The sequence below is a fragment of the Ictalurus furcatus genome, chromosome 1, assembly GCF_023375685.1.
Source record: "Ictalurus furcatus strain D&B chromosome 1, Billie_1.0, whole genome shotgun sequence".
Classification (NCBI taxonomy): Eukaryota; Metazoa; Chordata; class Actinopteri; order Siluriformes; family Ictaluridae; genus Ictalurus; species Ictalurus furcatus.
In genome coordinates, this window is record NC_071255.1 from 13,431,626 (window position 1) to 13,446,441 (window position 14,816).

A 14,816-nucleotide genomic window follows, 5' to 3' on the forward strand; every position below is an offset into this window, starting at 1 on the left:
TTCCAATTGAAGATAGTAAAAAGGCCAGTTTTTTTTTTCTTTTCTTCAATCTTCAACTGTCGATTGAAGATTGAAGGGGTGTACTCCCTTTTGTTGCCAGCGGTTTAGACATTAATGGCTGTGTGTTGAGTTATTTTGAGGGGACAGCAAATTTACACTGTTACACAAGCTGTACACTCACTACTTTACATTGTAGCAAAGTGTCATTTCTGCAGTGTTGTCACATGAAAAGATATCATCAAATATTTACAAAAATGTGAGGGGTGTACTGACTTTTGAGAGATACTGTATACAGCCTCTCTGCTCCAGGGTTCCTGGATCAATCCTGAGCTTGGGTTACTGTCTATGTAGAGCTTTAGAATGTTCTCCCCATGTCTGTGTGGATTTCCTAAGGTTTCTTCCCACCTCCCAAACATGCTAGTAGGTGAATTGGTGACTATGTGCGAATACATGTGTGGATGGTGCTTTGTGATGGAGGGTCTATTCCCACCTCACACCTAGTTTTCCAAGGATTGGGTCTGAATCCACTGCAACCCTAATCAGGATAAAACACTTACTGGACATAAACAAACAAAAGGTATAGCAAACGCATAAAGTCTGCATGGAACATATGCAAATCCTCTTCATGTCACCTGACAGGGTTGTCCATCCAGGTATGATGCAAAAATCATTCAGTCATGCTGTGTTTGTGATTTCAAGGCCAGTGAGGATGGACAGTAGGATATTAAGTTCAAAGACTTTCAAGATCAGTTAACCAGATCTAGCATGGGCAGTTTCTATATGGTGTGCAAGTTTGAAGCAAGGCTGTTTCGCATCCTGGAGTTACTTTGTTTGGATGTTGCTGATGTCACAATGGACTAATGTAGAATATTATTCGGAGAGAGGAGTTGTGAAGAGAGGAGAGGCACTGTGAAAAGTCTGGTGGATCGTGCTAACCTTCTCTACAAATAAACTAAGAGGGTTAGCAGAGGTTAGACTTTAGCATGCGTGTGTGTCCTAAATGTTTTTGTCCAAAAAGCATTTTTAGCCTAAAACAATATTACATATTAGCTTTTGATAATTTGCCCCAAAGATTCATTCTTCGATTTATGTAACAAAAGTTGCTTTCACAGTTTACACCAGTGGTCACCAACCTTCTTCCGTCAGATCTACCTTCCTGCAGGTTTCATCTCCAACCAAAATCTAAACACCTGTTTTAGTTGATCAAGACCTTCTTAAGGCAATGATTAGATATTCAGGTGGGCATGGTTATGGTTGGAGCCAAAGTCTTCAGGAAAGTAGATTTCCAGGAACAAGGGTAGTAACCACTGGTTTTCACTGTGACTCACTGTGATGCACTCTATCACATCAGAGCCTTATTAAAATATTGTACAATACTATTAGATCAACATCTAAAGTACAGTGATTGAAAAACAAATCCAAGTTCTGTCTTACAACTCAGTGTGTGTTACAATACAGCACACACGTGGCCATTTAGCAGCTTTACAGTTGTTTGTCCAGCTGTTAGTATCACGTGGCAAAACTTCCCCAGACAAAGAGTTCATTACGGGCAGAAGAAACCCTTCCTCCTAGACAAACAAGTTTTGTTTTTTTTGTTTTTTTGGCATAATTGGTGACCACACATGGTTTATTAATGGGTTGTGTACAGTTATGATATACTCATCTTGTAAGTGACCTGAAAACGAACACCTTTTCAATGCACAGAAATATGGATACCAAACGAACAAATAATCTATGCAATTGACATCAACTCATGTCAAACACTATTTTTCTCAGATAGATTGCTTCAGTACTCCAGTTTTGTTTTCAGCAGACATGATGCTCCTTGCTGGCTCAAAGCTCTAGCTGGAGAGGAGCTCACAGAGTCCTTATTGTCCACATTGTGTGTCAGAGCAGTGCCTCTGAGAACCCTCTGACGGAAGCTGGAGCGCAAAGTACACTCGGTAAGCGACACTGAACAGATATTCATGTCCCCCAGCTGTTTGGAAACCCACAGTCAAATAGCACACCCAGGGAGTCATCTTTCCTTGAAAGGCCTCAGCAAACTAAAGTGAATTTCATTTCTGCAGATACATGACTGACTCATACATTGACGTACAGATGTTTGCAAATGTTTTGGTGATTTGTTCTGGAGATTCGTTCCAACATGCAGATGAAAATGGTGTGAAGAGAAGGAATAGCTGCAGAATGAAGGAAATGGGGTAGAGCTGCTTTAATGAAACAAACTATAGTCAGATTTAAGAGGAACAGAATAACCATCATCTGCCTTAAAGCAAGGAGATTAAAAGACGACATTATAGGGTAGTTCAGAAACCATATAGAGACCAGAGTATTGAGAAAAGACTGGAAAAAGCATGGGCATGACATCCTCATTGCATTCAGAACCACTTTGTATCAAGATGCACTGTATCTAATTGGACACAGCCTGTCATTAGAATTGATTGATAGGTAAAACCCATTTCAAACAGAGCAAATTATTATGTACAGCTAGCAAACACAGATTACATCATGCATGTCCCATATGTACTTAAATCATTTAGTAACACCAAACTGTACACCAGGACCAATCTAACGGTGTATTTATTTCTTTGTAAAGGAAGAAAAAAAAAAAGGATATTAATTTATGCTTATGCACAAGCTGGAAGCACTGCCTTTGGTTTCCGATTAAATCTGACATTAGACCAGTGCTCTACGAGTCCAACAATCTCAGTACAAGGAGGGGGGTTGAAGAGATTTTATCTACCATGACCAAAATCTCAGGAACTCTTATAAAGCATACAATCTTAATCTAATACACTTGGTTCTCCTACATATTGCAGTAAACCTGTGCAGGGATTTCTTTTTGTTCTTCATAACTGCATGTGGTCGTCAGTAAGACTGCCCTACTTTTGCCAACCAATAATGCGTCTCTGTAGTAAGCGCTGTGAGAAAGCATGGAGAGAAGCTATCACTGTGCCTTTATCACAACCACATGGACTTGTAGCTGCCCCATATGACCGGAGTTAAAGGGGAAGACTCCCAGCTAGTTTATATCCACTATTTAGATTCTCCCTGCAAAGAATGATCTATTGGTAGCAGTAGGAGGGATCCCGATGGGATTTATTCCAGTGAGAAGACATTATCCTTTGAAGCAGGACCATTTCCGGAAGAGGAATCCTTCCATGTTCGTTTAAACATATAGCAGAGAATCATTTAACATCTAAATCCTGGTGAGACAGGACTAAGTTCTGCAGTGGAAGAAGACGGGTGCAGTCTGTTCTTCACTGCAGCCAGGTATCACGTTGTAACGGAGCCCGGTGTTCATTACATACAAGGCGTTTGAGCTCCTGTGCCCAAGCACGTTCATTGTGTGGTAATCGTGTTGTCACTGTGCAACAGTAATTCAACACTTGCCCTCATCCAGGCCGGCATCTGAGGCTACCTCTCCGGGGGTTCAGTATTACCTGCGGGCCTCTCAGTTTGTGTCTGAGAGGAGCGCGCTGTTTGTTCCCACAAACTCTATTACTTATTACTTCTATTACTTTTTTGTACCCAGGGAAATTTAAGAGCCAGGGAACCAAAGTGGCATTTAAGCACCAGGGAAGGGGGCGGGCGGGCGGAGGGGGCTCACAGAAGTCCTCATAAACCATTCACTTCAGTTAAGACAAGGTGAACCTACAGGTGGGTATAATGAATTGCAGACAGAAGTCCTTCTTGATGAGGATTTGGAAAATATGACAGAATTTGACCTACTGATTGTAAGAAAACTAAGCAACTTTAACAAATCTCTCTTACAACATACTTCATTCTTAGCACATGCAAACATTTACTAGTGTGTTCTTGTATTAAATAGTGTCTGGTGCTAATTACACACAAAATTGTGAACATGACCACTTCAGCAGTTTCATATCTGCCTGTTCTCTTATTCTTTGTATAGTTAAGAGTACTTAGAGATACTTGGAGCCCTCTATTATAAGGGAACAGAGAACATAGAATCTTTAAGCATTTCCCCAGACCCAAACTGGAAGAACACTTTAGTAGGGTTCTAGATTTCACCTGTGCTTTTCCCCCACCAAGTGTATAGTACAGTTTTTCTTAACTGATTATAAGAATGACCAGTTGGGTTTACTCAACCTGCAAAACCACCCACCCACACACACACCCACACACACCCACACCCACACCCACACACACACACACAAACAGAAAACATGAAGAGACTAGATTTTAATTCTAGTTTCAAAAGAAAATGGTGGTATTTATTTAGAAGCATGTTATACTTTTCAAACAAATTTCAATTGTTTTCAAGGGAAACTTGGAAATCCTTTTAAAATTAGGTTTTCATTTTTAAATCGAAGAATGCTTTGACTAACTTGAAGACTTGCTTAGTAATTCACTTTGACAACAAAATTCACTAATGGATAACTTACAATCAGGATACATAGTGAATAATGAACTTGGACTGACCAGCATCTGTTTAGTCTAAGCTCACAGGAAGGTAAACGAGGTTCTGTGCCCTACAAAGGAAAGAACCTAATTATAAGTGTGTAGTAAAACCACACAAGCCAATTTATAGTAATAAGGAAAGTAAACTAATGACCAAAGCCCTGGTATTTGGATGAAAACCACCCGTGTGTGTGTGTGTGGCAACAAATGAATACCAGACAGCTCCAACATGGAATTTTTCCATCATTGCCACATACAGCAGGAACATCTCTTGCAAACTAAGCAGGTACTTCATAAGGACTGGATCTCTAGCAGTCTGCCTGGAATTGGATGTACAACAAGCCCATGTTATGAGGAGTTTCTTGTAGATAAAGCTCCAGCAAACCCAAGGGGCAACTTAAGGGCCTTGTTCACACAGTAGGCAGTCCTGGCAAATGCATACTGTATGGTGTGGTTTGTAAAAGCAGTTGCAAATGCACACAATTCAGCAAATTGTGAATGTAATTACAGTATATGTGCCTAAGTGTACTGTTCAGATGTCAGAGTAGATTCAGCTAGCCTAGACTGAGCCCATTCAAGACAAGTAGATTTTAAAGTTATCCCATCAACATCTACAAGTACAGTGGGATGAAATATTGTACCTCAAGGATCGAGGTGTAACATAAAAGACTAAAATGTGTGTGATACATAGGACCACATAAAATAAAAAGAAAATGTGTTAACATGAAGTTTGAAACAATCACTATTTAATTAAAACATTTTTCCATAGTTGGTAAATCTTTTCTAGTGAAATTCAATAAAAAAAAAAAAAAAAAAAAAAAAAAAAAAAAACCGTTCAAACAAGCTTCCTAAACATACTTCCTGTTGTACCACAAAAAGTTATTTCACCCACCTACTATTCAAATTTCATTTTCTATGTGGTCTATGAACATACTGAAAATAAATCCTGATTGTTATGATAGTGGCAACATTTTGTCCTACAAGTCAACATTAAAACCATTATGTCTTACGAGTCATATTTTGTCTGAAGTAATATTCATGAAATCAGCACATCACTTTACATACATCGTTGTGCAAAAGTCTTAGGGGCCCGATTATTTGTTTATTTATTGTTTTTACTACAAATGCCTTAATTTCAGATTACATTTTAGATTTAAGAAAAAAATGTTTGTATGTGAATAAAGGAATAAAGGAAGTATCATATTACATAATAGACCACTTTTCAGACAAGAAACATATTGTAGGGGATCAGGATTTACCTACAGAAAGAGGTGTCAAAGTCTCCAAAAAAAAAAAAAAAAAAAAAAAAAAAAAAAAAAAACAACCAACAAAAAAAACCTGTGGCAGATTCTCCAAGAAGCTTAGAAAAATGTACCAGGTCTTTTCCTTATAAAACTGCACAAAGTGTACCTGAGACTACTGCGTTATCACACCAAATACCAACTTCCTTTATTTCATGATTTTTGACGGCATCTTTGCTTTACAGCAGTTCTTTACACATGCTTAAGACTGTTGCACAGTACTGTATATTCTACTGTAACAAAAACATTTTCCCTCTGGAAAATAAATGTTTCTATACTCTATGTACAGTATCTCCTTTAAGCAATTTGTGATGGCTAGACTGTAGGAATATCAAGCCGAATGTGTCCATACTTTAATAGCCACTAGAGGAACCTTTTTTGTTCTTCCTCTCGAAATCACGTCTGGGGTGGAGCGTGCCAGGAGCGTCTGCCAGACACACACACACACACACACACACACACACACACACACACACACACACACACACACACACACACACACACACATTGAGTAGCAGAACAGACAGAACTCATTCTGTGGGAGCTTACTACACTCTACTGGACTCTTGGAGTATAACAGAAAAATCGCCCTGTTTTCATACACCCTTAAGTGACAGCAATCTGTAATTGGTTGCATCATCATCAGTCACAGTCTGTATTTTTTACACAAATATATACTTAAGCTTTCTCAGAAACCAAACCAAAACATTACAGGAAATCAGTGTCAAGATTTTTTTTTTTTTTAAACCCCCTCAGTGTTTAACTAGTGTTTAAGAGTAAGGAATCCTTGACAAGCCTGATAAGAATCTTTACTTCATTTAATAAGTGAATAATGGTTTCCATCCCTGGTGCTGCACGATCTTTGCTCCTCTGCACCAACACCCCCACGTCGACTCTTAGTAATCAGATGATTAGTTTGGTCAGGTGTGCTGGAGAACAAAATTTGCAGGGGGCACCAGAGTTCAGAACCACGGTATTACAGTTTCTCCATAATGTAATTTAATCTGACATTTAACCGTAATAAAGCTCCCTCCCTAATCCCTGCACAGTTAAAAAGACTACTATATTTGTGTTTCTATTGTCGCTGTGGGACTGTCAAGACAGCATTTCAATCACCTTGACCAATGACCGACGTGCTTAATATCTTAAATCAACACCACTGCTAAATGTTAAATCCCTGGCCTACAACAAATGAGAAGTATTTACCACAAAACACATACATTTTCCAGTTAATGATGCAAATGAATCATGTTTGAGCTCGGGCAGTGCAACGTCTGGAAAGCATCACACCCTCAATCCTCTATGGAATTGGTTTAAGATAGGGTAGCATTTCTTTTGTTTTGTACACTAACATTTGGACGTGTTCAACTGAACTCCCTGTATAGAATTATAATGTTTTCAAGCGGACATGAAAAAGTAAAATATAAAATTTGTTTTACTATTAACTTAATGCTTGCTGGTTACTAGGGGTGTAACAATCGGACAATTTGGATCGATGTACCTACTTAAAAGGCAACGGTGGAAATGAATCAAGGCATGAATCATAAATTGATTACCTATCCATTATAACGGACTACAAATGAGAACTTTTATGTAATAATAATCGAGATTTTTTTGTAAACTGATGTGTAAACTATTTAATAGGTTAGCAAGGTGATTTGCCTGTAACTCTGATACATACAATAGTCCTTCTCTACATCATAATCATTTGCAAATTTACAGTAGGCCCATCCCATATACTGAACGAAGTTAGACACATATTGATAAGACGCTACTAAATCCAATTGCATCACATCAGATCAGATCAAAGCAGATTCAGTAGTATTGTCCAATATCGAATCACTGCCTTAAGAATCAAAACATTTTGCATCATGTAGAAGCCTGAGGCTTGCGATCACTCTACACATCACAGCTTCTCTATTCCACATCATGATCACCACATTTTGGGGGTTTTCCCCCCCATGTTCCATCACACTTCAGCTGATAAGAGAAATTAGCAAAAGCACAGAGCACCCAGCACTTGGACTGAGAACTACAGTTATACATACTACAGTAATTTCAAGCGGAAAGTCCAGCTTTTGTGGGGGGCTTAATAACTTTATTGAGTTTCATACTCGGTTCAGTCAAATGTATTGGCCAAACATCAACCATTTATATATATATTTTTTCCATATAAAGTGGGAATGTATCAAGTATAGACTATGAAAGTGCAAATAACATTTCAAGGATTAGTCACTTAACAATATAAATGTTTTAAAATGGGTTACAAAATGTGCTTGCCTCCCCCCCCCCATCCAATTGCCTACATTGATACTCAAATCTCCTTTTTTTTCTCCAAGAAAATAGAACTTGTGTATTTTGATTTAATTCACAGCATACCATCACAAAGGACGCATCACTTCATGTCTAAACAGATGGAAAGAACCTACAGAGTGCTTCACTATGTTAGCTCCATCACTTTGGCAACATACATTACTGCTTACTGAAGAAATACTGCAGGTTACTCAGTTGATTCTATTTAGGTATGAAAAGAAAAAGAAAGACCCTTTAAAATCATTTTTACTTACTACAAGTATACAAACTACATGAGACGACGTCACATGTAAAGTACAGTATTTCAACCATCACCTACTAGGACAGGTTCTCCCCACCCCCCCATCCCCCCCACCCCACTCCCCCACTATGGACTTATGAATTTTGGTTGATATTACAGCACTTTTTCTTCAGTAAGGCAAAACTGCACCTTTAAAATTTGGGGATTTCTTTTAAATTAAGTGCGGATTTTCCACTTCCAAAACATTATCAATGAACGCGGCTATTCAGGATTAATAAAACAATAGCTTAGATTGAGAATTTGGCCAGGGGGGTTTCTAGAAATATATGCCCATACCAAAAAAGCTTGCTGTTTTTGTTTAAAAGGGTATTAACAAAAAGAAATCACCTCAATAGTAACAATTAATTAGTTTAAAGCGCATTATTTAAAAAGTGGCACTGTAAAAGGACTGGGTTTTTTTGTTGTTGTTGTTGTTTGTTTGACACAAGGACAAAAGACATTGGTTTTCATTCATTTGTTGTACATTATCCATTATTTCTTTTTTTTTATGAAAAACATTCAATTTCAAATAAATAGAAAATCAATTTCACAATATATTAGGTCTGGCGCTTTACATTATGGATGAAGCACAATGGCATCACATACTGTACACACATCATCTCGAACACTCAACTCATTTTATCACCACTAAAACTGGTCTGGATAAGAGATACAGAAAAAACTAAATATATCAGCAGTGATCCCACATAAGCCCGTGTTAATAACTGTTTTATAAAAAGCTCTGAAGGTGGAACAAAGAGACTAACTAACTAAAGGGTGGTTCGAGAATATAGAAAAATGTTAATACAAATGCTAAATCGGGAGACTTTTACTTCCATTGCCAGTGAAAACTAGAGTGACGCGTAGTTTAAGGTAGCACAAGTCATTCATTGAGCACTCGAGAGATGTGGCAATAAATAAGAGGGAAGTTTCAGGGACAAGGCACTGTAATAAGTTGCGTAGTGTAACCATTGCAGTGTTCCTGCACAGGACGAATTCAACGTTACTTTCCATTTTAAAAAGCCAGTAGCATATTACAGTGATCAGGTTTGATCAAAGAAATTAAGAGTTTGCGACTGGAACAACCATGCTTTCCTTCACCATGATCAACATCTCAGAATAGCCCAGCTCTCCAAAGGACGCTGCTAGAGTTAATTTCTCCAATACTATACACTGGGTTTAAAGGAAGGGTTGTGTTTAAAAAGGGGCTCTTTTAGCCCTCAGCAGCAGGCACAGTCAACATACTGTCCACTCACTGTGTGTGTGAACTTTGAATGTGCTGACCAGTGTTTATGGCACCTACAGTAACACCTATCACTAAGATGGCAGGTCTTTCAAGAGAAGGGGAAGAAAGAAAAGAAAGAAAAAAAAGAAAGAAAAAAAAAAAAAAAAAGAACCTGCTCAGGTTGCACAGAACATTCACGTGAACCACTCTGTCAGACTGAAACAGTCCTGGTCCATATAGTTGACCTTTTTTTCCTGTGAAAGATATCAGACAGTTCTATAATGAAGCTCACTACCCTAATTATTCCCTGCCAGAGACCAGACAGGCATATTTTGTTCTGTTGGCGGTTTCTGGTTCGACTTTTCATAATTGTTCACCTCTTCAAGACTGTGAAACACTGTCTGTTCTAATTAGAAAATTACACATCATGTCCTCAAAGCACAAAAACACACAGGCCTGCAGCAAGAGACACCAGACAAGTTTCAAGACAATTTCAGGCTTCTTAAAATAGGGTTTCAGCCGATTTCTAATCATATCAGTATACGAATGAATCCCTTCTCACGATTGATGTCTTCGTCAGTTTATTCACATCAAAAGTGGTTACGGAGGAGGAAGAGGAGGCGTGATTTCATACAAGATGCACTTGACTCTCCCACTCAGAAGAGCTGCTGCTTGGCTGTTCAGGGTCCGAGTCACATTTCAGGGTGTCGCCGTGGTGGCTCGCCTGAGAGGTGCCAACGGTTTCACTCATCTGGGGCACAAGAGCGATTGCAGACGGCACGTCTACACTCACCAGGTCCAGCTGAGTGGGTCTGACAGGCTCCCTCTCTTGCGTGCTGCTGTACTCACAATCCTCTTGCTCGCCCTCTGTACACTGCTGGAAGGGCTTTTCCATCGTCTGCTCGGAGCCGAGCTGAGCGCCAAACTCTGGATCTGAAGAAGTGGCTGAAGGAACCAGACTGATGTTCTGAGGGTTCATGTCATGGAACCAGGCCATGATGTTGCCCAGGAGATTAGCACTGTCAGCGGAGTCTAATTCAGCAGAGTCCGCATGTCCGGAGGGAAGTGGAAAAGGGCTTCCGGTGGGCTCGGAGCTGGGATTGCCAACAATGTTAAAGCGTTGCGGGACGTTCTGGCCACTCATGTTACCCAGCTTCTTTAGACTGTCTCCAAGCTCCAGGAGCTCAGAACTGCTCAGTGCAGCACGAGGAACATCGACACCATGGAGCAATGGGTCCAGTCTGGAGGGCAGAGAAGTGCCGATGGCCCCCAGAGATGCTTCGTGAGCCAGCAGCTCCTGTGTGTCTACAGCACCTCCATCACTCATGGCCATCCCAGACTCCTGTAGAGAGAGCTGGATGGCCAGCAGGATGTTAGGATCATCTTCATCCAAGGAGCTATGGGGCTGCAGGACAGAAGAAAGGGGAGGAATTACTTATAACGTAATTTTTCAGTGTGGAAGCTATTATTTAAAGTGTTGCAAAAAAAAAAAAATTACCATAGGTAATCCTTGCCTCTGACTACCACCAACTTGATCTGTATCTGAGAGAATGGGCAGGGGTAGAAGAAGAAAGGGAAAAGAAAAAAAAAGATGTAAATCAACTCAAGAAACTTGTATGAAACTTCATATGTAAATGTTAACACACTTCAGCTCCGATCCACAGTTATAGTATGTAGAGCACTGGTCACCAACCCCCTTCCTCGAGATCTACCTTCCTGCAGGTTTCTTCTCCAACCAAAATCTAACACACAGGTTTTAGGTCATCAAAGACTTCTTAAGGCAATGATTAGATGGTCAGATGTGTACAATTATCTTTGGAACTAAAGTCTTCAGGAAGGTAGATCTCCAGGAACAGGGTTGTTGATCACCAATGTAGGAGTAACATGAGTAACTATAAAGCAAATAATCCTATTAAGGATTTGCACTATTCCAAATCGTTTTCCAGAAGTTTAAGAACCTTGGCATGAAAGGCATACTGCAGCATTTATGGTTATAAAAGTTACCTAAATTGCTGGGGTTGGGCTCATCAGAGTCTGGGGTGTTGCTGCGAAGGCTAGACATGTCTCCACGCCTGCGCTGTCTGTGTCTGCGTCTGTACTGGAACTCTGCATACTCCTATGGTGTAACACAACAAAACACAACGCACTCAACCACTTCAGAGAAGCTGTTGAGACCATGCACAGAAGACTCCCCCCTACCCTGCTGAAGAAGAGCCTGTTAAAAACACGCTCAAGGGAAAACTCAAAACAACCTCCACAAAACTGTGACACAAATCCAGACCTGTATGACCACAACAGATCTGTCAGGCTAACAAAAATAAAATAAAATGTTAAAAAACAAACAACAACAAAAAATCTAAAGTGTACACAGTGGCCATTCAGGACTGGACTTGTGGAAAGCATACAGTATGTGGTAATTACTTGTTTTGTGAGAAAATCATGAACAATGGTATTAACTTTAAGCAATCAGAAAAAAGCAGTTGTTTCATTGGCTACGTTTGCATGCACATCAAATTCAGTTTAAGGTCTATATTCAGGTTGAAGCCATATTCCGAATATGATGTTTATATGCATACAGGCATCGGAATATTCCTGCATAAATGGGTGTTGCAAGTATGCCTGAATTGCCATTCCTAAATACCTACCCTACAGCTAAGCATCTGCTAGCACCCACAATTCCTTGCGAACTGATCATGCACATAGATCTCCTTTCAGTAGTTTTTCTGAAGGTGGTGTGTACATGCAACAGATTTCAGATTAAAACAGGCATATTCCAAAGGTGGGAATGGAATTTGGGGAATCAGAATATTGTATTGATCTGAATCTAGTTTACATGACTCAATACTAATTAGAACATTGACAAATTCTGATTAATATTGGAATACTGATGTGCATGTAAACATAGTCACGTATATCAGGAGGCCAGGCACCTTATTTTCAGGAAAATTGTTGCTTTTTTTTTCTTTCTTTTTAAAAAAAATATATTTAAAGAAAATACAACCCAAGCAAGTTGACAAATTCCTCACATCTATTATAGCAAACATTTGATCTTTGAACAAAATATTTGCTATGTGAAACTAGACTACAACTGAATGTACTCAAAGCTGCATGCAAAAGAAAGGTCTAAGGTCAAATAATTGTTATACTAAAGGAAACATTACATTACATCAGTAATCAGAGTAAATCATGATTAAGCAGTAGTCCTTTCTTCTTTTATTTTATTCCTTTCTTACTGCATTAATATAATTTTCGGTGCACAAAACATAAATAAATGGCAAGTCACCTGAACCATCACACCTTGGTATAAATCTCACCAGGTTATATTCTGGGTGCTACAATATTCTGTACAAAAAAAAATATAAATAAAAAAAGTATGTACATGGCTTTTTCATGTACATGCTTGCAAAGGAATGGAGCAGATTTTCAATGATACCAAACAAATTTTTTTTTTTTTTTTTTTTTTTTAAAAGGGGGCTCACTAAGAGATGCAACTCCACAACAAACAAAAAGGTAATATTCTCCCAGACATGAGTTGTTTTTTGTGCAGAGTACGCAACCAAAAAAAAAAGAAAAAAAAGAAGCATGCTGCCAAATAAAAGAGCGAACAATGAAAAAAGTGATGGAGTGCAGATGACTGGTGCCATTCCGTTGTTGATGCTGCCATCCCTAAAATGGAAGAATATTGGGGGGGAAGGGGGGAGTTTCAGTAATACCTGCCGCTGGCCTCCTGCATTTTGAATGTGGACTCTCGGATCAATTCCTCTGAGAATTGCCTGATTCCCCTGGATCTTTAGATTAGAACAGAATAGCAGTGGAATACTGTTCAGCTATACATGAACATACTCAGACATCCAATAGTGTTGCACCTCAAATCTCAGCATGCTTGTTTTTGGCCAGTATGCACCATTAAAGCTTTATCCAAATAAATACAGGTAAAGAAATAAAATCAGGAGAATTAATTCTGACACAGCCATTTTTTCATTACCAAGAACTCTAAATCTGACTTAAATCACTTATCCACAATCAAAAGCAGGTTATACACAAATAATACACAAAGGGAAGAGTTATTCTAAATACTTTGTGGTAGACATGTCTAGCACTCCTTCCCACAGTCTGGCAATATAAAAGATGTTTCTCATTAGAGAATATCTTGCAAAGCCTACAGTTTTATTGACTATACTAAAACATGCATCAAATATAAACAAGTGGAGGAATTCAATAAAAATACTAAGAGAAAGAAGGGAAACATGCACATGCACATAAAATGAATACTATTACTTTAGTTCTGTATTGTCATAATCTTTGTTTGTACTTCTACAACACTTTATACTATGAATATTGGTACATAAATCAATTATTATATTCAATATAAGGACTTCTCTCTCTCTCTCTCTCTCTCTCTCTCTCTCTTACTATCTGCTACAAGTGATGTTTTTTTTCCCCCCCCAAAGGCTTCAGCCTAAGAGAGCCTCTAATGAAAACAATCATAAACTCCCATGATGATGGAGTAAATTGTCCTTTCTCGGTGATCCAAGAATCTTGACTTTTTCTGACCAAGATAAGGAAATAATGAGAACTTCTTCCAAAACTAGTTTATAATTAGAGCTACTTTTAGTGGTGCAAGTCTGCTTAAAACAACTAAGCAGGCTTTTCAAATAGTAATAATAATAATAATAATATCTAAGCTTTATACATGCACTGCCATTGTGATGCAAATTAGGCAATGCAAATTCAAAATCGTAATGTAACAGATGTTAAGGTATTCACATAGTTAAGGCTGAGTCAAGAAATTTCCCTTTAGGCATATTATTTTTACTAGGCCAATGTGCAAAAGCCTTTTTATTTAAACAAGAGTCAACAGAAGAAAAATTACCTCTGGAGATGCGAAACCCAGGTACTCCCAGTCCCATGTGCCCCCAGCAAAACTGTAAAAGCACAGAAACATGATCAACATTCAATACTACAACCTATTAGGGTTGTCACGATATCATAAACATATCTTACGATACTATACCAGCTGAAGTATCAAGTGATCATGCAATATTGTGTTATTTCATAACCGAATCTACAAAACGAACCAAATTTACAGAAATACATAGAGATCAATGAAAACAGACAAACCTGGCTATTGGAAAAACTCAAGAACAAATCATACAACAGGCAAGCAACTAATTCAATGCACCATATATTTCATCTGTTGTTCCCTACAGCAATGAAATCATGCAAATGGAAATTGTCCTCAGAGTACTAAGAATTAAGACAACATCAGGAA

General features: G+C 38.7%; 1 protein-coding gene across 5 annotated transcripts in view; it reads right to left on the reverse strand.

Moving 5' to 3' along the window:
* Window positions 1-9,393: 9,393 nt before the first annotated feature.
* ankib1b (ankyrin repeat and IBR domain containing 1b) overlaps window positions 9,394-14,816 on the reverse strand; it is a 36,665-nt gene continuing 31,242 nt past the window's right edge. For 4 of the 5 annotated variants that reach the window (XM_053627032.1, XM_053627008.1, XM_053627015.1 and 1 more), the window contains 5 exons: window positions 14,418-14,469; window positions 13,258-13,332; window positions 11,549-11,660; window positions 11,043-11,086; window positions 9,394-10,949 (listed from right to left, as the gene is read on the reverse strand). In XM_053627032.1, coding sequence (XP_053483007.1) covers window positions 10,173-10,949; window positions 11,043-11,086; window positions 11,549-11,660; window positions 13,258-13,332; window positions 14,418-14,469 — 1,060 coding nt within the window. In that variant the 3' untranslated portion in view covers window positions 9,394-10,172. The remainder of the gene's footprint in view (window positions 10,950-11,042; window positions 11,087-11,548; window positions 11,661-13,257; window positions 13,333-14,417; window positions 14,470-14,816) is intronic. The other variant, XM_053627041.1, reaches the window with a different exon arrangement.